Source organism: Lontra canadensis, unplaced genomic scaffold (assembly GCF_010015895.1).
Source record: "Lontra canadensis isolate GAN:19392208 unplaced genomic scaffold, GSC_riverotter_1.0 scaffold72, whole genome shotgun sequence".
NCBI classification, from domain to species: domain Eukaryota; kingdom Metazoa; phylum Chordata; class Mammalia; order Carnivora; family Mustelidae; genus Lontra; species Lontra canadensis.
This window is the reverse complement of record NW_022631066.1, coordinates 5,828,954-5,854,705: the sequence shown is the minus strand read 5'-3', so window position 1 is coordinate 5,854,705 and position 25,752 is coordinate 5,828,954. Positions and strand designations below refer to the sequence as shown.

The window sequence follows — 25,752 nt, the reverse complement described above, 5'->3', positions numbered from 1 at the left end:
CAGGGCTGATGCTAATAGTCCCTCTCATCGCTCCCTTCTTCTTTTTTAAGAAACACCTATTAACTGAAAACCTATTAAACACAAACTGCTTTAACAGACTCTGTGAGGAATTCTTGACACACCTCATGTGCTTGGGTTCCTGGCTTCGCGTTCTCTGGTGTGCGGCAGTTCGAGAGCTGCAGAGGTTGCACACTTGATGAGAGTCTCTGTGAAACCACAGCTGTGTTAGTGACTTTGTTCAGTGAGTTCACCCTTACCAATATTAAATTTGAAAACAGCTAAGCTGAAGAGCTCTTAATGGTCTACGATGCCAACTCTGCTAACGCAGTAAATTAAATATAAATCTTAAGCTCTGAGCCTATTTAATATGGATCCCATTGGTATTTACTCTTAATACACTATTAAAATACATTAACACTGGTGATGTACTGAATGACAGTTTGACAGCTTGATAGTCTGATGGGGCTTGTGTACCTCTTGTACTACTAAGGTTAAAGCTCTGGTTTGCATATTTACAAGCTTGGAACGTGCTGAAACTCTAGCAGGGATCTAACATTTAATTCTGGTTGAGGAACCTAAATAATCCCTTCCCATAGGATCTAATCAGACACTTCCATTAGACTTTTCATTCCTCAATTACCTGTCTTGCTTATCAGAGTTTAGGGGAGCGTGTTAGTAAAGTCTAAAATGAAGCGGACAGAATTTTTTTGATGAAGTGGTGCCAGTTAAATAGATAGACTAAAAGAACGTGTGCCACATTGGAACAGAGGATGTTTGCTCTTTTAAGCTAGACAACGTTTTAAAAGTGCATCTAAAAAATTATTTGACTTCACGGGTGCCTGGGTGGCTCAGCCAGTTAAGTGTCTGACTCTTGATTCTGGCTCAGGTCATGATCTCAGGGTCATGAAATCAAACCCTTTGTTGGTCTCCATGCTCAGTGGGGAGTCTACTTGAGATCCTCTCCCTTTCTCTGTGCCCTACCTCCTGCTCACACTCTCTCTAAAATCTATTAATTAATTGTGTTATTGATTGATTGTGTTACATTAGTCACCATAAAATATGTTCTTAGTATTTGATGCGGTGTTTCAAGATTCATTGTTTATGCACAATACCCAGTGCTCCATGCAATACCTGCCCTCCTTAATACTCACCACAAGGCTCACCCTCAGTTTGTTTCTCAGAGTCCACAATCTCTCATGGTTCGTCTCCCCTTCCAATTTCCCCGAATTCCCTTTTCATTTCCTTCTCCTAATGTCTTCCTTGTTATTCCTTATGTTCCACAAGTAAGTGAAACCATATGATAATTGACTCTCTCTGCTTGACTTATTTCACTCAGCATAATCTCCTCCAATCCCATCCATGTTGATGCAAAAGTTGGGTGTTCATCCTTTCTGATGACCAAGTAATATCCCATTGTATATATGGACCACATTTTCTTTATCCATTCGTCTGTTGAAGGGCATCTCAATTCTTTCCACAGTTTGGCTCTTTTGAACATTGCTGCTATGAACTTTGGGATACATATGGCCTTCTTTTCACTGCATCTGTGTCTTTGGGGTAAATACCAAGTAGTGTAGTTGCCGGGTCATAGGGTAGCTCCATTTTTAATTCTTTGCGGAACCTCCATAGTGTTTTCCAAAGTGGCTGCACCAACTTACATTCCCACCAAAATGTAAGAGGGTTCCCCTTTGTCCACATCCTGTCCCAACACTTGCTGTTTCCTGCCTTGTTAATCTTTGCCATTCTAACTGGTGTGAGATGGTATCTCAATGTGGTTTTGACTTGAATCTCCCTGATGACTAATGATGATGAACATTTTTTCATGTGTTTGCTAGCCATTTGTATGTCTTCATTGGAGAAGTGTCTGTTCACGTCTTCCATCCATTTTTTGACATGATTATCTGTTTTCTGAGTATTGAGTTTGAGAAGTTCTTTATAGATATTGGATATCAGCCCTTTGTCTGTAGTGTCACTCGCAAATGTCTTCTCCCATTCCGTGGATTGCCTTTGTTTTGTTGACTGTTTTGTTTCCTATGCTGTGCAGTTCTTTAAAAAAAAAAGTTTTTTTGACTTGAATTTCCACCGAAATTGGTACCAAGCATAAAATAAATGGGGAGACTGTAGATGCACTAATATCTGTCCATGTAACAAAACCATAGCAGTGAAAGAAAAAACCCCAAAAATCTAAAATACAGTGCAAGTGAAAAGGAGTCACTTTGAATCCCAAGAAAAAGATTTTACTTCTGAGAGGCCTCATCTCTGAATGTTGTGTTTTCTTAGAGAGTCCTAATGCTGCACTTTTCAAAGACATCATGAGAAGAAAAAGAATTGCTATGTGTCTGAACTTGTTTTTAAGGAGATTTTGTGGACATATTTTATAGAGTGAGTCATCCAGCCATTGAGGGAATGAATCCCTGCCTCACACAGTATCTGATACTTAGTAAATGCTCAGTAAATATTGCTTGAATAAATGAGACTCCTGAATTTCATGCTTTAGCTATTGCTGTCAGCACTTAAAATAATTCTTTACTTTTTTTTTTTTAACTACATTTAGTTAAGTGCTCAAACACTTAGATTGTCATCCCTGATAATGACTAGGAGGTGAAATGATCACGCCCCCCCCCCCCCAAGGTTGTTTTCTTACTTAAATTATGAAGCAACAGTTTTATATGAGCTCCCAAGTTCTTTGATAGTGTCCCCAAGAGAAGGAATTAATGAAAAGTATTCAGTACGGTTTTCTTTTACCTGAGAAAATATTTTTTCAGGAAAATATTATTATTTTTTGGTTTGGAGTTTGAGACGTCAAAGAGAATGTATAAGTGAAACCTGATTTTTGTACACTAAGAATATGTAACTCCCCAGATTTATAAGCAAGAGATTTATAACCATAGAAGGAAGGACCATAGAAACTAATGTGGAAGCAGACTGGTACCACCCGTGATGGTGTGGACAAATACACGTCCTCTGTGCTGACGTCCTATTTCTTTAGACCTCTTGATGGCATGTGTTAAAAATAACAGTCAGTAGAGCCGCCTTGAGCCTTTTCTTTAAGGGGAGAATGCAAAAACAGGCAAAAGACATACTTAGCATATTCTGGCTTGCATATTTGGAGGAAAAGAGACTTGAGATTTTATATATATATATATATATATATATATATATATATATAATCTTTAATTTTTTAAAAATTTATTATTTAATCTTAAATATATATATATATTTATTTAAGATTTTATTTATTTATTTGAGAGAGAATGCGTGAGAGAGAGCATGAGAGAGGAGAAGGTCAGAGGGAGAAGCAGACTCCCCAAGGAGCTGGGAGCCCGATGCGGGACTCGATCCTGGAAGTCCAGGATCATGACCTGAGCCGAAGGCAGTCACTCAACCAACTGAGCCACCCAGGCACCCGAGATTATATTTAACAGCAGAATGATCTGTGGTATTTTTAATTATAGAAAAGCTGTTGGAGACCGGCAAATGGAATATTCATGTCATTCAAAAACATTTCCAACAGGTGCGATTTTGGTATCATTTGTCCCGGCATTCACATCTCTCGGTTTTTACAAGAACCTCCCTGGATGGGAATTTGCAAAAGCAACGTGATCTCATTGGAATCTCCAAATCTCAGTGGACACAAGCAAAAATCAATCTCCTTGTGAAGGCTGGAGAATCTACTCTACCTTTTCAGGTAAGCAAGCACATAAGAAATGAATATAACTCAGCAGAAGATGCTAACTTAATACTATTTTTCTTAGAGAACAATGTAACACATAGCACATATGTCCCATAGATTTATCAGGTATTGAAAAAAACAAGCACATTCACAGTCAGGGATGAGTACAGATGTTACATTGAGTGCTCAGAAATTATAATTTTTCACTTTAGAGTTCTGAATTTAATTATATAGAAGTAATTGCGTGGACACTTAGCAAAATTGGAGATAAGAATTGAATAGGAGGAAGAGAAAACAATTGAATAGGATTGCAGAGAGAAAGGTAATTTAATAAGAAAATATTTATTTTTTAAGTGAGGATGGCAGATTATATGAGATGGTGAAAAAACCTGGCTTGCACTATGCTTGCCTTTTAATTCTGATGCCTTATTTTCTGCTTCCCGTTAATACTGATATTTTGTATCAATCTTTTCTGTCATTTTCTTGGCTCATAATAAAAGAAGGCAACTGTAGATAATCAAATTGGTGCCCAAACTTCCACCCTCCTGGATATGGCTTCCCTCTGGATGACATTTGAAAAGAGAGATTTTAGAAACTAGATTGGATGATAGAATATAGCAGAAAACACAGCCTTTAGAGTTAGGTGGTCTGAGTTCTGATCTCTGCTCAGCTCATGGGTTACTAAGTGACTCCAAATTATATTTTTGAGCTTCACACTTCCCTATCTGTGAAAACCACAGAGATACTAAAAGCAATGCTTCAGGGGAGTCTGAGTATTAAAGATAAAGCTAAAATGGTGGCCACAAACATGGGCTCTGGAATCTGGGGTTCAAGCCAGGTGTGTGTCATCATTGGGAAGTTGCTTAATCCCTATGCACTTATTACTTCTTCTGTTAAATAGGAGGTGAGGGTCATTGTTGGGGGTTAGGAGCCTTCATGGTAATGTTCCTCATTGGTCCTCATCTCTGAACAAGTTAAGATAAATATAGAAGTCAAAAACAACAAAATATTTTAGAGGAGATGCTTTTAGAATTTGCAGCCATACGCAGAATAAAGAGATTTATCCAGAAAGCATTGAACTGTGCCAGAGAAATCCAGGACTCACATGTTGGGGGAAACCTATGACTATTAGCCAGAGCTGTTGTCAGAGTGTAAGTGTCCAAGAGTGGGAGTTGAAGGAGAGACCAACAGCATGAGTTCAGCACATACAGCTTATTCTTCTAACATCACTAATCAGTTATATCCTCCCGTCCATGGGAGAGAGTGAGGTCAATTATAGCAGTGTTTCTGCAGGGGTAAGTTCCTGCCCATTGGAAGTAGGAGGAGTAGGGAATAAATATGGACTCCTGTCAGTATTCTTTTCTTTCTAGAACTGTTGTGAAGGTTGGAAGATTTATATATGTAAAGCACATATGTAAAGATATTCTGGCATAGAGTGAACACACAAAGTTAACTCTTATTATTGCTGTGATTATCAGTTGGACATTATCTGGGAATAGTAGACACTCAGTAACTATTAGTATTCTTTATTTTGAAAAGGAGTCTCCTCTTGACCAGAATTCTAGGCTTAGTGATTAGAAGCTATGTCACTCGGGTCTCTAAACTCCCTGATTTTCAAGGATCACATTTATGGGTGTGCTCCCATATCTAATGGACAAAAGTACTGTGAATCTAGTAACTCTTAATAGGAAAGCAGTAAAGGCCAGTTATGGGATTACATAAGTGCCAATCTCCATTACATGTGACAGGACAAAAACAATCAGAACAGTCTGTTCTCTTGTTTCATTTATTTATATTCTGTACAACATGATTTTCATTAGGTTTGCTTTTAGTTAGAATGAAACCTACCATGAAGATCTTTCTCAGTCCATTGTTAATTCCCATTACTGCGAATTAAACAGAATGTCCTTGTCCACACAAAAACCTGCATGTGAATAATGATTCATGATTTCCTTATGATTACCCAAACTTAGAAACATTCCAAGATGTTCTTCAGTAGGTGAATGGGTAAATACACTGTGTTCCATCCAGACAATGGAATATCATTCCATGCTAAAAATAAATGAGCTATCAAGTCATGAGAAGACATGGGGGATCCTCAGGTCCATATTACTAAGTGAGAGCAGCCAACCTGAAAAGGCTACTCTCTCCCTCAGTCCAACTATATGGCATTCCGGAAAAGGCAAAACGAGGGAGACAATAAAAGATCAGTGGTTGCCAACGGCTGGGGGTGCTGGGAGAGAGGAGGGATGAACAGATAGAGCAGAGAGGATTTTGAAGGCAGTAAAAATACTCTGTATGATAATATGATGATGGATAAATGTTATACATTGGTCCAAGTGCACAGAATGTTCAACATCAAGAAGGGACCATAATGCAGACAGTGGACTTTGGGTGATTATGAGGTTCATCATCTATAATACATGTCCCACTGTGGTGGGAGATTGTTTTTGTTTTTCTCAGAGGCTGGGGGGTGGAGGGAGAGGTAGAGAGAATCCTGAGCAGGCTTAAGCCTAGTGCACAGCCTGATGCGGGTCTTGATCTCATGACCCTGAGATCATGACCTGAGCCGAAATCAAGAGTCAGATGCTCAACCAGGGGAGCCACCCAGGCACCTTGGGAGATGTTGATAATGAGGAAGCTGTAGCATATGATGGGGCAGAAGGTACAGGAGAAAACTACACCTTCTCCTCAGTTTTGCAGTGAACCCAAAATTGCTCTAAAAGTCTTTTTTTTTTTTTTTAGATTTTTTAAATTTATTTATTTGACAGAGATTACAAGGAGGCAGAGAGGCAGGCAGAGAGAGAGAGAGAGAGGGAAGCAGGCTGTCTGCTGAGCAGAGAGCCTGATGCGGGGCTCGATTCCAGGACCCTGAGATCATGACCTGAGCCAAAGGCAGAGAGCCACCCAGGGGCCCCGCTCTAAAAGTCTTAATGAAAAACAAAACTAAACCAGATTGTCTTCTGTTAGAACCAGTTATTTAAGAAACGTTTTGGGTTGAAACACATGCTGTTCCTTCCTGGGCCTGCAGGCCCTCATTAACGGATCACCATTACTGAAGGGATTGAGCGCAGTGCCCTTTCTTTTCCCTTTAGCATTTCTTCCTCGGGGTTCTGTTTTGTGTTTTGCTTTGTTTTTCTGTGAAAAGTGAGCCTGATCTTTATTATCTGGGGCATATGTACTGATTTGTAGGGTGACTAGTGGTTTGATAGGATTTTGTAATTGGGCAGCAGTGGATTTGTGATGTTTTTCTGAATGGTTCCACGTTCTTGCTAGATCTTCTTTCGCCCCAGCGGACATTTTAGTCTCTGTCTCTGTCCTCCTTAATTCCGTTACTTGGCTACAGTATATTTGTTTTAGAAACTGCAAGTAGAAAAGAGTAAGAATTCCCTCAGATTTCATCATCAAGAAGCCCATTGTAGGTCCACAATCTCTAACCAACAATTTGGAAAGTTAAAATTTGGGGAATAGTAAGTTTTTGAAAAACAATTTGGAGGCAAAACTTAACCTCACCTGAACCCGTGTGAGGTGTTCAGGCCGCTCGTTCGGTGAGATGCTGGATTAGAGAGTGCCGCTTCTGGAATACACACGCTAAGTGTTAGGTGGACATTCTCAACTCTGAACTAGTCAAATTTCAAAACCCATAGGGCCCCAAAGGCTTTGGGAAGGGATGAGGTCCCGTGTCCACATTCTGGAGTGAATCAGTCCCACATTTATGCAGACACGCACGTGTACACGCTACATAAATACACACAGTCACATGTACGCATGGTAGTATTTAATACATTATTACTACATATATATTAAATATTTCAAACAAGTAGAAAATACAGAGGCAACTCTCCTGTATTTGCACCTCAGAATGAACTCTGAGCATTCTGCTTGCTTATAACATGATTCCTGTTTGCATATGAAGGTACAGCTTTTGTTCTCTTTGTACCCATTTCTATTCCTTTTCTTGTCCTCTGCTGGAAAAAAAAAATTGCAGATCTTATGTTAGCTTTAGCCTGATTTCTGTAAATTCTTATTGAGAAACCGGGAGTTCTGCATGAGGATTCTAGCTAGAATTCTAGCTAGGTGCAATTCTCCTTTATTCTTTTAGTCACAATTGCAACAGATACTCTACCTATAAATAGTCACTTTAGCTTTTTAAAATATTCAGATATTTAAAGTTTACGTTCTTGGGAACGGGCTTCTTTGCCACTTTAGTAGACTGAATCCTTTAAGAGTTACCTGAGTCATCCCCGGACTGTCGTTCAAAGTGACTGAACTCTGAATGTACGTATACAGCGTCTCCCAGTCCACACACTGGAAACGAGAAAGACATCAACCCGTATGACCTCTGTGTCCCCTTGTAGCCATGAACTCTTGATGCACTGTCGTCCTTTTGATGTCTCTTGTAGACTTCCCAACAGAGTACAAATTGCTTTGAGTTTCTTAGGAAATAAACATCCTTAGGTAGGTAGGGCTTTTGTTCTCCCTCGTGGAAAAGGATAAGGCTTCCTCTTTATTCCATAAGAACAGCAAATTAACACCATTTCCATAGTGTCTCCTTTTCCTTTGTTTTTTTATTGAAATGATATAAGTCAAGTAGTTAATAGTATTCTTTTTAATCTGTTTTAACTTGGCTCGCTCATTGGATATGTTGAGTTTTTACAGAAAGGTACTCCTTTACAATTTCTTCTTCCTCTAACTGCCGTTCTTAGTTTTACTATCTAAAGGTGGTTCTTTTTCTGAATACTGTCCATTGATTTCCAGCTGATGTACTTTTTTCAGGCTTCCTATTAATATGTAATTGTATCATATTTTAGACTTCATTTTGAAATGACCCTTTTGTGAAATTTTCCACAATGATTGATACCGTGTTCATTCTTTATCAGTCAATGATATAAATCAATAACAATTTCCTGACATTATTTGAAGATTCAGTGAAGGGCAAGATTTATAATACAATAGTAAAAGCTGGTGTAGTCTCTATGAAGTTACAACCTCCTCAGCCTTCTTAATTTAGGGCTGCACTGAATATTGTTCTACCAGACAGCTCTGGTCTGTAGCATCTGCTAAAGGCCAGTTAGCTTTTTATTTTATTCTAGCAGTGCAATATAACCTAATCCTTAATGGCTCTGGTTACATATCTCGTTTATGAGGTAGATGACCTTTAACCAGTTACTTCACCTCTGAAGCTTCTGTTTCTTTTGCTTGAACATGAGAATGAAAATAGCACATCTTCACAGGGTTAGAACAAACGAACGTGCTTCGTATGCAGTAACCTTTAAATAATGTTTGTGGTCGCTCTTATTATTGATACCATCATTCAAAAATTACTATATTCCTATTTATCTTATATTATCTACTTTCAATTGCCTCTTAGATTTCTTTTTTGTTGTTGTTGTTGCTGTTCTCACTCCTTTTTTTTAAAAAAACAAGATATCAAAGAACCAAAATTTAAATGTGCTAGTTGAGTATTTCTCTGGAAAGGCTTACCTTGGTTTTTCAGATATAAAAAATAATCACTGGAATATAAGCAGCATTTCTTTAAGTTGTTTGGTTCCTAAAAGCAAAAACCAGAAATGATTTTGCTTTTTCATGGAGTAATATGATATCACTGAATAAAACAAATATCAGCAAGATCCTGAGCAGTAGTTTTAGAAGGCAGAGACTTCTGCATATAACTTAGAATTTAAATTCTCAGATTTTCTTGAGAATCTTAAAAAATGAGGTTTTCAGTTCTCCTTCATTTGTGGTTGAAATACCCGTGGTTGAAACATTTCTTCTGCGTGAACTCTTTCTCACCTACTGATTATTAATTGGTCCTGTATTTCCCGAAGGAAAACTGCCTTTGGTCACAAATCAAAGGATTGACTTAGTTGAAACGAGCAATAAAAAACAGAAATAGCCAAGATGATTCTGGAATCATTTGATGGTATTATTTACAGATATAAGATACATTTTTAAAGGAAGTGACCATTTTACTTTTTAAATTTGGAAGACTTTAATTCATGGTAGAGTTTTATAATTTTTCATTTTAGAATTCTGAATTTAATAATATGGAAGTAAACAAGGTGTACATGACCCAATGTGATTTTTTATTTGGCTTTGGATGAGTTTTATATTAACATTTTAATATGAATATCTGGAAGTCTAGTGGTTCCCTTCAGACAAAATGATATAACCATATTTTACAGACCTATTCCACAATTCTATTTCAACTTCTGCCAGGGTTCCAACCACTTCATGTACTTGTTTACTTTTTTTTTTAAAGATTTTATTTATTTATTTGACAGAGAGATTACAAGTAGGCAGAGAGGCAGACAGAAAGAGAGGGAGAAGCAGGCTCCCCGCGCAGCAGAGAGCCCGATGCGGGGTTTGATTCTAGGACCCTGAGATCATGACCTGAGCTGAAGGCAGAGGCTTAACTCACTGAGCCACCCAGGTGCCCCATGTACCTACCTCTTTAGATGCACAGAGAAGTGCCCCAAGCATTCTTTTCCCCCCACTCTTTTTAGAAGTTGTTTAGGGCTTCCAATACGGTGGTTGATAAAGGCTTGTCAAATGAGTCTGAAGAATTAAGCATTTGTATTTTAATTGACTTTAGTCAAGGATGATTTCTAGTAATGGATGAAAGGAAAAATCTTTTAAAATTAAAGCTGTCCAGAATAGATTACTATAACTTAATGGTGCTAATAAGCATATATTTTTTTTCAATTATAGTATCTGTAGATACTTTGTCAAAATCCTTCCTTAAAAACTATTGTTATTTTCTGCCTTATGTATGAAGACCAAGTGCCTTAGTTGGTTAAAACTCTACAAAAAAAAAAGTTCTAATAAAAATTTTAAAAATCATTAAAATTATATATATATATCTCATCAAAAATTGCAGATAAGGCAATAGTCTCTCCTGACCTCTTTCACCTCTTATTATAGTCTATATCTTGAGGTTAGCATAGACATTAGTTCATTTTTACTTCTGAACCCTATTCTATTTATGTAATGTGTATGTATGTACCACTATATCTAGAAATCGAAACCATTGTGTTTTTAGCCTAAGTAGTATCTGATCGTAAACTTTTTTTCTGTAATTTTTCACTCAAACACATATTGAGGTTCTGTCCATATTAGCAAATAGAGGTATTATTTTTAACTGGAATGGTTACCCATCGTCTGTATAACTATTTTTTTGATTGATGTTTAAATTGTTTCCATTTATTTGCTATTAAAACCAACATTGAAGGAAACATTCTGGACAGGTTTTCACATACATGCTGATGAATGTGTCTCTAGCATAAATGCTGAGAATGGGTTTAATTTTTGTAGTCTGTGCTATTTTCTTTTTATTATACTGTTAGTCACCATACAGTACATCATTAGTTTTTGATGCAGTGTTCCATGATTCATTGTTTGCGTATAACACCCAGTGCTCCATGCAGTATGTGTCCTCCTTACTACCCATCACCGGGCTAACCCAACTGCCCACCCCTCACTCCTCAGTTTGTTTTCCATAGTCCATAGTCTCTCATGGTTTATCTCCCTTCTGATTTCCCCCCCCTTCATTTTCCCCTTCTTTCTCCTAATGTCCTCCATGCTATTTTTCCTTTTAATAGATAACATTGAATTGCCTCCAACTGGGCTGCACCAGTTCTTGCTTTCAGGTTGTTGTATCTATTACTATTACTTCATTTATCGTTCTCTTAAAATCCTATACTCCTGTGTATGGGAGGAAAATATATTCTCTTATGGTTTCTGGCTGGGTCTGAAAATTAAACTAATAAAGCAGATTGAAGGAGAAAGTGTATAAAATTATTTAATACAAGTCTTACATGACAGTGGAGCCTTAATAAGGAAATAAAGACCAGTTAATAAAGAAACAGTTAATCCTAAGCCTTTTCATGCAATGTTCGATGAAGAACAGACAGTCATGGGAAGATATGATGGGGTAAAGAGTATGAGCAAAGTGTGATCAACTGGGAGAAACTTAGGCAGGTGAAGATTCAGATTCCTCTGCTTGTGTGTCCTTTTGTCCTCTGAAATAAGGATGCCCCTTCCCTCACACGAGGGAAGATCAGATAGTCCATCCTGCACATGCCCTTTCCTAAATTCCTCCAGCTTGAAATACTGATTATGCCAAGGTGTACCATATTTTGGGGATAGCATGTCTCAAAACCCATCATCCTATAGCACCGCTAGTGTTCTCGTCCATGTGCTGCTAAAGCAAGCATTTCACCCAGAGTGTTCTAAAAGTATCATACACCTCCACGTCTCCTTGCTTTTGCTTGTAATGTTACCAGCTTCTCTAACAAAATCTGAAGTGGCAGTTACAGCTGAGAAATATTATTAGGTAATTGGTTGTTAGGTAATTCATATTTTTACCAACTTTTTTTTTTCCAACTTTTGTCTCACATTCTTGGCAGAAATAATGAAGTGTTTTTCTTTGATTCTCATAGTATCTTAAACATATCTCTTTGTATAGCACTTGTGATGTAGTTTAGCTGTTAATGCGTCATACCAAGTAAATCAAAAGATCTTTGGGATCTGAGATCCTCTCTTTTAAGACTGAGATGCACCACCTACAGTGTCCTGGACAGGTGGTCCTGCTACATGTCTTTGACTTCAGGCAAAATTTCTCTCTCTTTCTCTCTTTTAAGATGGTAGATTAACAGTGTAATAATGTGATTGACAAGAAAGAAAACAAATTGTATCAGTCATTATTCAGAGTATTAGAATAAATTATACTGAAGTAGATGCCTCTGAGTGCTTTAACTTATGAATATTATTAAACACTGTATATGATTATTGATTCTGTGCTTTCCCTCACCAAGTAGGTTTCTGTATATATACATAATATATATTAGTATTTAAATATTCTGATATGAAAATGAATCATTGCCTCCAGCAGACCCATTATGAATGAATTCATATCTCAATTAAATTGAGTTGTAAACCACACAGTTGATTACCCCAAAGAGCTAATTTTAAATGCATATGACTCTTAATGGCTCCAATGGGAAGGCAACTCTTCAGGAGTGATGAATGTTTCAACTTTTAATTGAAATGAGGTTACCTAAGACATTAAGTTTACATAAGATGCTGTCAAAGATGCTGTGACTTTATAAATTTATAATTTGAACATTCTGGTCAAAACAGTCTTCTAAAATTAGATTGGAAGGTGGGACAGATGCAAATGAGCTTCTCTACACAAAGTATAGGATTGTAAGACATCTATGGTGTATTTTTAATAATTTGTTTTTCTGTAATTATAGTTGATTTTGGAAGCTACTGTTTTATCATCAAATGCTACTGTTGCTCTAGATGACATCAGTATATCCCAAGAATGTGAAATTTCCAATAAGTCACTTCTAGGTACCAGCATACTGAAGAAAGGTAAGTTTCTTCTTGCGGCCACTGAAGTTTTAAACATTGAAATAGTGAGTTCCTCCTGATACCAAAATTTAAAATATATTAGAGTCCTTCAGTAATACAGTCCATGAATAGCTAATACCAGGATGTGGATTCTATCACATATCCTTGAAAACTAAAACATACTTAAAAATACATATATATGTATATATATATATGAGCTATATCACAGCTTAGGCCTTATAGACTTTTCCAATAATATTCAATGCTTGTGACTAAAATTGTCACAGTTTTTTAGTTATAAGAAATATGAAAGAATTCTCATTATTTTGCATGTTTTAAAAACACTTCTATAAAAATTTAATTCTATTTTAATTTTATTTGGCACTTCTAATGAATATATAATGAAATTCATGTTCAGAATCACCTAGGACTTCAAAAAACTTACTGTGTTTGGAAAAGTGACTTAAGGCCGGCCAAACTTTTAAATCTTGATCCTAAAATTCTCTTTAAATTTAGAACATATATTTTCAAGTAACAGATGGAGTTTGGCCAGTTCTTTGACTAAATATTTTGTAGAGCATTTCAATTAAGAGGCCAAAAGATTGTCATAAAAATGAATCCCCGATAGTCAATTAGGCATTTTTGGAAAATCGAACCATTGTTTAGGCTCTGAGAATGGATTGCAACAGTGTGCACTGTGCCTACAGTTACCTGTCATTTTAACACTGATTGATCTTTCCCTTTGACCACTCCTACCCAGGAGTCTGTTAGTAAATAGACAATGTTAAAGATTTTGCCTGAAAATGATCACATTTTATTTTTCTTTATAGACATGAATGTTACTTGCATTTAGAAATCAGGCACGTTTTATAATCTGAAGTTACGTTTTATTAAAGAACATATGCAGTAAGTGGAAAAGTTGAATTCTTACATAAGCTAAATGCAGTAATTGAGGGTACTACAGCAGAAACAATTCTGGACTGAGAACTACATTGAAGAACTTCTAATTAGTAGTCTTTTAGTAAAGACCTCTTTCATTGGTGAGATTGTATAATTCTCTATACTAACTTTATATTGTCCTGTGTATTTACTTTAGTCAGAATATGTGTTCTGAATATAATAAACCGTTCTAAGCTCTGGGTATGTGTGTGGTTCTGATAGACATCAGGGAATGCAAAGCAGCAGATTTAATGATTGAGGGTTTTTTTTTTTAATTTAAATGAGTTTTTGAGGGTTAACCAGTGTTACCTTATTTCTGGTATTTAATTAAACATTTTCCTTTTCCTAATCAAATACTGCATCACCAGAATTGGAAGTTGACATTGAAGAGAATGTAACTGGAGGCAAGACTGTGGTTAAAAGTTTTAAATTATCACTAAAATCAACCTTAGCAGAAGTCTCTGAGAGTGCTTGATCTCATTTACAAAGAATTCTCTTCAGAAATTAAATCAAAACTCAGTCTGTGTGTGCTTTAATCCGAACTCCATCATAGTTGGGTAGAGCATAATTCTAATCAGACCAAAATTATATGAAGTTTTCCTGAAAGGTCAATTATTGTACACAAAAAGAGAGGAAAAAAAAAAGCTTTCTTACTGTTTTTTGCAAATTTGGCCAGTAGGTCATTATAAGATCTCCTTTGTAGAATTTAGTATTATCACCCAGCAGAAGTTTAGAATGGGACTGTAATAGGCTTTTAAAAAGTAAGCCAAATCCCACTGGTAATGCATTATGTTATACTTGTGGGGCAGAATGGCCAGAGATTCACCTAGATCCTGTGTTTGAATTAAAGCCTTTGAAGGCTTTAATCAGCATGCAAATGGCTGTAAGATCTTCAGTGCAATCCTCGTGCCTTCCTTATACATTTGAAGCACCATACACAGGATGAAAAGAGAAAACTACTCTGATTTGGTTTTTTGATCTAGCTTCTGTGTCTCTAGCATATTTAAAAACTAGTGTTCATAAAATAATTACACATTCTGTTTATTGAAGGGGAAGAGTGTGTTTTATCTCCTCCATCTCTTAATTTTGAAGGTGGATTTCTGTCACGTGAAGATGCAGGCTATATTTCATCCAGCAGATTCCTTGATTTTCCACCTGACTGCTCAAATGGAACAGATGAAGCCAATTTTGGTGAGCCAGTACTTTAATTACTTAGTCCCTTTAGTACTTAGTCATTGGCTAAAATTTATATCCACAGTGGTTCCCCCCACCTAATCCACGGGGGATACATTCCAAGACCCCCAGTGGATGCCCAAAACCACAGATAGTACCAAATCCAATGTACTCTATGTTTATTCCTGTATATACATATCTGTGATAATGCTTGATTTATAAGTTAGGAATGCTAAGAAATTAACAACAATAATAGAACAATTATAACAGTGTACTGTAATAAAAGTTATGTGAATGTAGTCTGTTTCTTAGAATATCTCATTGTACTTACTCTTCTTGTGATGATGTGAGTTGATAAAATGCCTGCCTGATTAGATGAAGTGAGATAAACAATTAGTTATTGTGACACAGTGTTAGGCTACTGTTGACTTAAAAAAAAAATAACTCCAGTATGTTAACGTACAGTGTTATATTAGTTTCAGGTGTACAATATAGCAATTCAACACTTATTTACAACACCCGGTGCTCATTAGGACAAGTGCACTCTTTAATTCCCATCACCTATTTCACTATCACTATTTCACTCCCTCCCATAACCATCAGTCTGTTCTCTGTAGTTGAGTGTGTTTCTTGTTTTGTCTCTATTTTTCCCTTTGTTCGTTTGTTTTGTTTCTTAAATTCCAAATATAAGTGAAATCATGTTATTTGTCTTTCTCTGATTGAATTGTTTTGCATAACATTATACTCTGTAGCTTTATCCATGTTATTGCAAATGCAAGATTTCATTCTTTTTTATGGCTGAATAATATTCTGTTAGTATCTCTAAACCACATCTTCTTTACTCCTCAATCGATGGATACTTGGGCTGCTTTCATAGCATGGCTATTGTAAATAATGCTGCTATAAACATATGGGTGCATATATCCCTTTATATTACTGTTTTTGTGTTCTTTGGGTAAATACCCAGTACTGGGATTACTGGATCATAGGGTAGTTCTATTTTTAGCTTTTTGAAGAACCTCCATATTGTTTTCCACAGTTGCTACAGGAGTTTGCATTCCTACCAACAGTGCACAAGGGTTCCTTTTTCTCTACGTCCTCATCAACATTTGTTTCCTGTGCTTTTGAGTTTAGCTATTCTGACAGATGTGAGGTGATACCTTGTAGTTTTGGTTTGTCCTTCCTTGATGATGAGAGAGATGTTGAGCATTATTCATGTACCTTTTGACCAGCTGGATGTTGTCTTTGGAGAAATGTCTGTTCATGTCTTCTATCCATTTTTTAATTGGATTACTTTTTTTTTTTTTTTGGTATTGAGTGTAAGTTCTTTATGTATTTTGGATACTGACGCTTTATAAGATATGTCATGTGCACATATTTTCTTCATTCAGTAGGTTACATGAAAAGTAAGACGACACAGGGAATAAACGTAAGCAAAGAGGTAAAAGACCTGTACTCTAAAAACTCTAAAACACTGATGAAAGAAGTTAAAGACAACACAAAAAATGGAAGGACATCCTATGCTCATGGTTGGAAGAACAAATATTGTTGAAATGTCTGTAGTATCCAAAGCAATCTGTAGATTTAATACAGTCCCTATGAAATACCAACAGCATTTTTCACAGAACTAGAATAAAAAATTCTAAAATTTATATGGAATCATTAAAGACCCCAAATAGTCAAAGAAATTTTTAAAAAGAAAACTGTAAGTATAATTCCAGACTTCAAGTTATATTGCAAAGCTATAGTAATCAAAACAGGATGCTACTGACACAAAAATAGACACATAGATCAATAGAACAGAATAGAAAACCCAGAAATAAACCAATGATTATATTGTCAATTAATCTTCAATAAAAGATACAAGAATATCCAATGGGAAAAAGATAGTCTCTTCAACAAAGGGAATTGGGAAAACTGGTCAGCTACATGCAAATAAGTGAAACTGGAAAACTGGACCACTTTCTGATACCACACACAAAAATAAACTCAAAATGGATTAAAGTCATAAATGTGAGACCTGAAACCATAAAAGTCCTAGAAGAGAGCACGAATTCTCTGATGTCTCTGGCATCAGCCAAAACAACACTTTTCTAGATACATCTTCTGAAGCAAGGGAAATAAAAACAAAAATAAAGTAATGGGACTACAGGAAAATAAAAAGCTTCTGTACAGCCAAGGAAACAATCAACAAAACTAAAAAGCAGCCTGGCATTGACCTTTTGACCATTCATCAGAGTAAGGATCATCTGCTCCCTCAGACAGTTGACCTTGGTTAACTGAAACCAGGGAGAGCAAAACCGCAGACAAGGGGGGACTACTGTACATATCTACTCTGAATATAAAGTACACACTACTCAAGTGAATATTTAATGAAGAGCACCAGAATGGAGACCGCTATAAAACTAAAATGACTTGCATTTGAAAGCAAACCAGATTAGCTTTAAAACAGTAGCAGAAAAATGAAGATCCCTCTTTCCTTCCATTTTGCTGTGTTGGAGTATAGAATTTAAAATAAATGCAATATAGAACTCAAAAGACAACAAGATTATATTATAAGTATTCCTTTATTCTTTGTGGATATATAAGAATGCTTACTCTTATTCTAAACGATTGCCACCCAAGTACAACTAATGGCAGAAGACTATATAATACTTAAGAATGCTCCTTCAAACTATAGTGTACCAGTAAATCAGTTGGTCATAAAACTATAGATCTTGGCTAGTTCGATATGTTTTTAAATTTTTAAGGGTTTCCTTTAAATTTTTCCTTTCTGAAGGCAGTGTATCCATCCGTTCTGCATTACCCTTACATGGCTCTAAAGTTATCCTACCATACCTGGGAAAATATTAAAGAAGGAAAAGAAGGGGATGGTGTTGGTGAACAATCTTTTGCAAAATTATTTAGATAACACCTGTGGAAGACACTGAAGTCAGGCAAGAGGGAAGCTTATAAGAATCTCACATTTTACTTATCACCCATATCTGAAATGAAATTCAAGTATTTTTACTCAAGACAGTATAGGGGCATGGACATTTTTATGAAGCTTGGTGGAGCATAGCATTGGAAAGGCTCAGCAATCCATGCAAAACGTAGGTCAGGATGGTGAGAAAAATCAGGGGCATTGTTGGGTTGTGATAGGTCGGCAACGTAGCCATGCTCTGGGTCCTCACAAACCTATATCGAGCATCTATCCTATACCAAGAGATTCAGTGAAGAATAAAATGTGATGATTTCCCTCAAAAAGCTTAGTGCATTGGGTGAGAAATACTTTGTGTATAATACTGTTGCTCTTTAATTATAATGCTAATAGAGGTGTAAAAGTGCTGTTACAAGAATTGGAGAATGTTCTTTAGAAGGTAGATAATTTCTCAGCAGGAATTTCTTTAAAAATGTTCTGTTTTTTCTTGTTAGAAGAATGATCTACTGAAAGTTCTGCCAGGGATTAACAGTTGTAAGCCTGTCTCTGCATACATTAAGACTGTTACTGGATGTACATGGTTTTAAGAACTTTATATGAACTCTGTAAAAATCAAAACCAGTCTAAGGGGTCAGTATTGTTGGCTTAATTTTACGGACTTTCTTAACAGTTAGTGTCCATTCAGGTGACGGAAACCACACTAGTAATTTGAACAAGAAAAATGTAATAAAAAGAATTACGTAATTTGAAAAAGTGGTTATCTACAAAAGAAAAGAACAGTAAAGAAAGGAATGGCAAATGTGGGGACCAGCTACTACTTCTAGTGCTGAGACAGACAATCCAAGGAAGGAATTGGTTTGAATGAGTGCACCCCACTCCCCATATCCCAACAGTGAGATTTATTTAAACTTTAGTGGAAAAAAATTAAAAAAAAAGAAAAGCTTTATTGGAGAGGGTGTTACTGGGATCCACTGGAAGGTAGAAAAAGTTGCTGGGGTGAGCTAGATTTGGTTAATAGCTCAGGTCAAGGGAGAAATTATCCACCAGGATATCTGCAAAACTCACTGAAGGGGCACTGTAACTGGGTTGTTTTAAATTGTTGGCAGTCATAGGGCAAAAGCAAAAATGAACAAGCAAACAAACCCAAGTATTTTGGAACCACAAAGAGAAGCTTCCAGAAGCTTCCTATTCTACTGTGCTTTGTGGTATCCATCCTATGCTGTCTACTAACAAAGCCAAACATTGTATGAGCTACTCAGAAATGTTTATAGAGTCCAGCATGGGAGGGAAGGGTGGACTTGGAGTTGGGACTAATAAATTCATTTATGTATTTATGTATTTATTTTAAAGATTTTATTTATTCATTTTTAATGTGCTTTTTTAAGACTTTATTTATTTATTTCACAGACAGAGATCACAAGTAGGCAGAGAGGCAGGCAGAGTGGGAGGGGGAAGCAGGCTCCCTGCCGAGCAGAGGGCCGGATGCTGGGCTCTATCCCAGGACCCTGAGATCATGACCTGAGCCAAGGCAGAGGCTTTAACCCACTGAGCCACCCAGGTGCCCCGAGACTAATAAATTTTATGATGTACATCTTTGCCTAATGTCAGGTCTATAAATGGTGGAACCCCATATTGAATCTAGGCTATCAGCCTCCCTACTCCACATTCTTAGCACACATCACACAGCCCTTTCATCCTCTCAGAGTCATCATTAAATTGAGACAAGCCAGAGATAAAGACTTCACTTTTGGAGGAGACATCATGCCCTTAGGCCCCTAGGATGTCAAATGGTTATTTTCCAAGGGTCATTTATCATTGGAATGGTAAATGCTATCTACAGGTCTGATGTTCTTTTTTCCCCCTTCAGTTGTATTGAGAAATAATTGACATGCATCATGGTAGAAGTTTAGGGCATATCACTTGAGGGTTTGATTTTCATATATCGTGAAATGATTACCACTGTGGGTTCAGCTAACATCCATCTTCTCATACAGATGCAATAAAAAGAAAGGGGGAAAAAAAAAGGAAAACAGTATTCTCTTTGTGATAAGAAGGCTGAGGATTTACTTTCATAACAACTTCCGTATATATCATACAGCAGTGTTAGCTGTGGTCATCCTGTTGTGCTTACATCCCTTGTACTTACTTATCTTATAATTGGGAAGTTTGTATATTTTGATCACCTTCTTGCAGTTCTTCTCCCATCCCCTTTTAGCCTCCACCTCTGGTAACCACAAGTCTCATGTCTTTTTCTGTGAGTTTGTTTGTATTAGAGTCTACGTATAAGTGAGATCATTTAGTATTTATCTCTCTCTGACTTATTTCACTTAGCATCATGTCTTCAAGACCCATCCATGTTGTTGCAAATGGTAGGTTTTCTTTTTTGTTATGAAAGAATAATATCCCATTGTTTATACATATATACATGTGTGTGTATGTGTATGGATACCACTACTTTTTTTATCCATTAACTCACTGATAGTCACTTAGGTTGTTTCTGTGTCTTGGCTATTATAAATAATGCTGCGATGAACATGGGGGTGCAGATACCTTATTGTGTTAGCGTTTTTGTTTCCTTCAAGTGTATTCCCAGAGGTGGAATTGTTGGATCATGTGTTCGTCTTAGTTTTAGTTTTTTGAGGATCCTCCATGCTGTTTTCCATATTGGTTGCACCAAGTTTTGTTCCTACTACGGTGCACAGGGATTCCCTTTTCTCCACATCCTTGCCAATATTTGTTTTCATTTTTTGGTAGTAGCCATTCTAACAGTTGTGAAGTGATATTGTGCCTTTAATTTGCATTTCCCTAATGACCAATAATGTTAAATGTCTTTTCATGTATTTGTTGGCCTTTTATATATCTTCTTTGGAGAAATGTCTATTCATGTTCTTTGCCCATTTTTTAATTGGGTTATTTGTTGTTTTGCTCTTGAGCTTTATAAGTTCTTTATAATTTGCAGGAGATACACTTATCTCCTTTATGAATATTTTTTTCCCATTTTGCAGGTAGTCTTTTAACCTTATGGATGATTTCTTTAGAGTACAGAAGGTTTTTAGTTTACTATAGTCTTATGGCATTATTTATTACTTATTTTTGCTTTTGTTCCTTGTGTGTTAGGTGTTAATATTTAAAAAATGATCCCCAAGACCTATGTTAGGGAAATTTAGTCCTGTGTTTTATTTTTGGAGTTTCATGTCTCACAATTATGTCTTAATCCATTTTTGATTAATTTTTGTGAGTGATGTAAAATATGGGTCCACTTTCATTCTTTCACATGTGAATATCCAATTATCCCAGAATCATTTATTGAAGAGATTGCGTTTTCTTCAGAGTATTCTTGTCTTCCCTCTCAAATATTAGTTGACCATATATGTTTGGGTCTATTTCTGGGTTTTCTGTTCTTTCTGTGGGTCTCTTTGTTTTTGTGCCAGTACCATACTGTTTTGGTGACTGGAGCTTTATAGTTTGGCTTGAAACCAGGAAGTGGGATGCTTCCTGCTTTGTTCTTTTTTCTCAGGATTTCTTTGCCTATTTGGGTTTTTTGTTGTTATTTGTTTGTTTGTTTTGTTCCACATAAAGTTTTGGAGTATTTTTCCTACTTCTGATAAAAAAACAAAAAAAAAACCCAAACCAAACAAACAAACAAAACCTTTGGAATCTTGATAGGGATTTCATTGACTCTATAGATGGCTTTGGGTAGTATTGACATTCTAATAGTATCAATGTTTTCAATGCACAGCTTCATTTATTTGCGGCTTCCTGGATGGCTTTCAACAATGCCTTATAGATTTCAGGGTAGAGATCTTTCACCTTCTCAGTTAAACTTATTCCTGAGTATTTTATTGTTTTGATGTCATTGTAAAGTGGGATAAGTTTCTTTATTTTTCAGAAAATTTGTTGTTAGTGTGTAGAAACCCTATTGACTTTTGTATGTTGATTTTGTATCCTGCAACTTTACTGAATTTGTTGGTTAGCCTAGCAGGCTTTTGGTTGAGTTTTTAGGATTTTTCTCTATTTAAAGACATGTCATCTGCAAATAGAGACCATGCATCTTCTTTTTGAATTCTGATGGCTTTTAGTTCTTTTTCTTTACTGATTGCTCTAGCGAGGACTTTCAGTATTATATTGAATAGGAGTGGTAAGAATGGGCACCTTATCTTGTTTCTGATCTTGGAGGAAAAGCTTTCAGTCTTTCACTATTGAGTGTGATGTTAGCTGTGGACTTGTCATAAATGGCCTCTATTATATTGAGACATGTTACTTCCATACCTTATTTGTTAATTCTTTTATTCATGAATGACAGTTGGATTTTGTCAAATGCTTTTTCTCTTTTGAGATGATCATAGGATTTTTCATTCTATTAATGTGAGGTATCGCATTGATCCATTTCCATATTCTGACCCATCCTTTTGTCCCAGGATAATTCCCAGTTGATTGTGGTGAATGATCCTTTCAATGGCTGCTGAATTTTTTCCTAGTATTTTGTTGAGAATTTTTGCCTCTACATTTATCAGGATACTGGCCTGTAGTTTTCTTTTCTTACAGTATTTTTTCCTGATTTTGTTATCAAGATAATGCTGGCCTCCTAAAATGAATTTGGGAGTGTTCCCTCCTCATTGATTTTATGCGAGAGTTTGAGAAGTAAGTATTGGTGTTAATTCTTTTTTAAATGTTTGGTAAAATTCACCAGTGAAGCTATCTGGTCCCGGACTTTTCTTCTTTAGGGCATTTTCTTTCTTTCTTTTTTTTTTTTTTAATGCAACAAATTTATTGAGCACCTTTTATATGCCAGGGATGAACATTGAACAAAATGACAAAAACTCTTTGCCATAGTGGAATTTATGTTAAAGTAGTGGAATGTAGACAATAACAAAAGAAATAAGTAAAATGTTTATAGTATGGAGAAAAATTAATCACATAATGATAAAGGGGAGATGTCCATGTGGGGAGGGAGGTTGTAACTTGAAAAAATAATTTATTTTAAAAAATTCCATTGTAATTAACACACTGTTATATTAGTTTCAGGTATACAATATAGTGATTCAACAATTCTATACATTGTGTAGTGCTCATCATGATGAAAGTGCTCTTAATTCGCTTCACCCATTTCTTCCCATCCTCCCACCCACCTCCTTTCTGGCAATCACCAGTTTTTCTATATTTAAAAGTCTGTTTTAGGTTTGTCTCTTTTTTTGTTGTTTCGTTTCTTAAATTCTGCATATGAATGAAATCATATGGGATTTGTCTTTCTCTGACTGACTGGCTTAATTTAGCATTATAGTCTCTAAGATTCATCCATGTTTTTGCAGATGGCAAGATTTCATTCTTTATTTATGGCTGAGTAATTGTCCTCTGTGTGTGTGTGTGTGTGTGTGTATGTCTTTTGGTATCAGTGTGCTTTGGTTTCCTATCAGGTTTTATGTAATTACTATAGGATTTTCTTAGTAGTTACAATGAGGCTTACATAAAATATCTTAAACTTAAAACAGCTCATTTTAAACTGATAACTTCAATAAAATTTATAAACCTTACACTTTTACCTCTTTTCCTCCTTTTTGGTTATTGCTGATACAATGTGCATATTTTTACATTGTGTAAGTAATAACAGATTATAATAGCTACAGTGATTTTTACTACATTTTTTAAACTTAAGGTAGAATTTTAAGTGAATTCACCAACACTATTACCATATTGCATAAATATTGCATATCTATGACTCTATGTTTACCATTACCAGTGAGATTTACACCTTTTAATGATGATAATTACTATTCTTTTTTTGATAATTTTCAGTGTATTCTCTTTAAGATTACTAATTGTCTCTTCTGCATGGTTGAGTCTACTTTTGACATTTTCTGTTGAATTCTTCCGTTTAGTTATTTTTTAACTCTAAGGACTATGTTTGGATTTTTTTTTTTGATGGTTGCCATTTCAAAGTTCTCATTTTATTATGCATTGTTTTCCTAATTTCATTTAGTTTTCTGTGTGTGTGTGTGTGTGTGTGTGTGTGTGTCTGTTTTGTAGTTCAGTAATTTCCTTAAGGGGATTATTTTGAATTCTTTCTCACAGTTCCTGGATCTCCATTTGTTAAGGTTTAGGTTTTGGAAATTTATTAGTTTACTTTGGTTGTGTCCCATTTACCTGAGTTTTTGTGATCTTTGATTCCTCATGTTGGTACCTGTATATTTAAGTAACTGGGCTCCATTTCCAGACTTTACAGGTTCGGTTTGGCAGAGACACTTCTTCACCATTCAGTCAGTGTCAGTTTCTGGGCATGTGCTGGGAGTATCTGGGCAATTGGGACCAGCTGTTGTGGTCTTCTCTTGGGTGAGGCAACTGTTTAAGCTTTAAGGTCAGGGATGGGAGGTGTTCCGGTGGCAAGAGCAGTTGGATAGGACTGCTGGCTTGGTTGCCTAAGAGAGGTTACAGGATGGGCATCACAGCTTTCTTTTTGCTTTGGTCAGCTTCTCTGGTTGGATAGGCTGATGGCTGCATTCAACAGTGAGCAGGGTTATGAATTAGATTCCCTTTCTGGGTGCAGTGGGAGCATCAGCTAAAGCTGGTAAAGTTCTTTGTTGTCTCAACTCAGGCTGACCCACAGTCTCAAGTTCCCTGGCCAGACAGGGCCACTGTCTTTGCAAACTTCAGCTCTTCCTACTTCTCAGCTTGACTGTGTTGGGTCACATAGCTTTTAGGAGTTTTCTCCAGTCCTCTTTGTCAGATGGGGCTGGAAGACACTCTCCACAGAAGGGGCTGTGATTCAGCTCCCTCCCTGGGCTTAGGCAAACTTGGCTCTGTGGTCAACAGTATTCATTTGAAGATCTGAATAAATAAGATCTGTATTCTGCCAAGTTCCTTGGTCAGAGTGTATACCCATCTTGGTTCTGATAATGAGCAAAGCAACCGGTTGATATTATTACTTGGGCACGGTAGGTATGAACTTGGTCTGCCAAGGTTGTGTGCTGCTTGTTGCAAGCTTCCCCCCACTTCTCCATCCCAGTCTGATTCCCAATGGTTGAACCTCATAGTTTTCCTGCAATCCCTGTGCAGGTATGAGATCAGAGTAGGGGCTCCCACAAAGTACCCACAGTGCTGAGTTGGGGGGGCTGGTTGTTTCCCTTAGACTCTCTTTTCTTCCCATGGGGAAGAAATGGAAGTTCACTGGAGACCTCAGTGGGTGCTATGCTGGCCTGGGGTGGGTGGGGGGCAGTAGTGAGGTCAATGTGTATGTAGCCACTTCTCTTCCTACAGTTTGTCTCCGAGGTGCACGGGTTACTTCAGCCTCACCCCCGTGTTCTAGGAGTCTCTCAGTGGTGTCTTGTTCTTGAATAGTTGTTTGTTGTTCTTGAGAGGGGACTGAAGTCAGGAATAAGCTATGCTGCCATCTTGGTGATGTCATTCCTCATGTTCTTTTTTTTAAATGAAAAGATTATAATTTCCCTTTAGTAATTATTTGTTTAATCACATTATATTTCATAAGATAGTTTTATAGACATGAAAAGAGGATAGGAGACCACAATTTGGCAATGGACCCTGATCATAGTGAATTGAATTAAAAAAATTAGTAAATGAGCTCCAGATTTCTAAAGTCTTTATTTTTATTTCTTTGCCTGCTTTTTTTTTTTTTTTTGGCAGAGTTAATTTTATACTGTGAATCTATTTTATTGATAGAAATTCTTTTTCTTTACCC

The 25,752-nt window shown here is 36.5% G+C and overlaps 1 protein-coding gene across 1 annotated transcript in view; it reads left to right on the top strand.

Moving 5' to 3' along the window:
- MALRD1 (MAM and LDL receptor class A domain containing 1) overlaps positions 1–25,752 on the top strand; it is a 736,704-nt gene that overhangs the window by 103,329 nt on the left and 607,623 nt on the right. Inside the window, exons 13-15 of the mRNA XM_032880867.1 lie at positions 3,515–3,688; positions 12,931–13,051; positions 15,062–15,160. Coding sequence (XP_032736758.1) covers positions 3,515–3,688; positions 12,931–13,051; positions 15,062–15,160 — 394 coding nt within the window. The remainder of the gene's footprint in view (positions 1–3,514; positions 3,689–12,930; positions 13,052–15,061; positions 15,161–25,752) is intronic.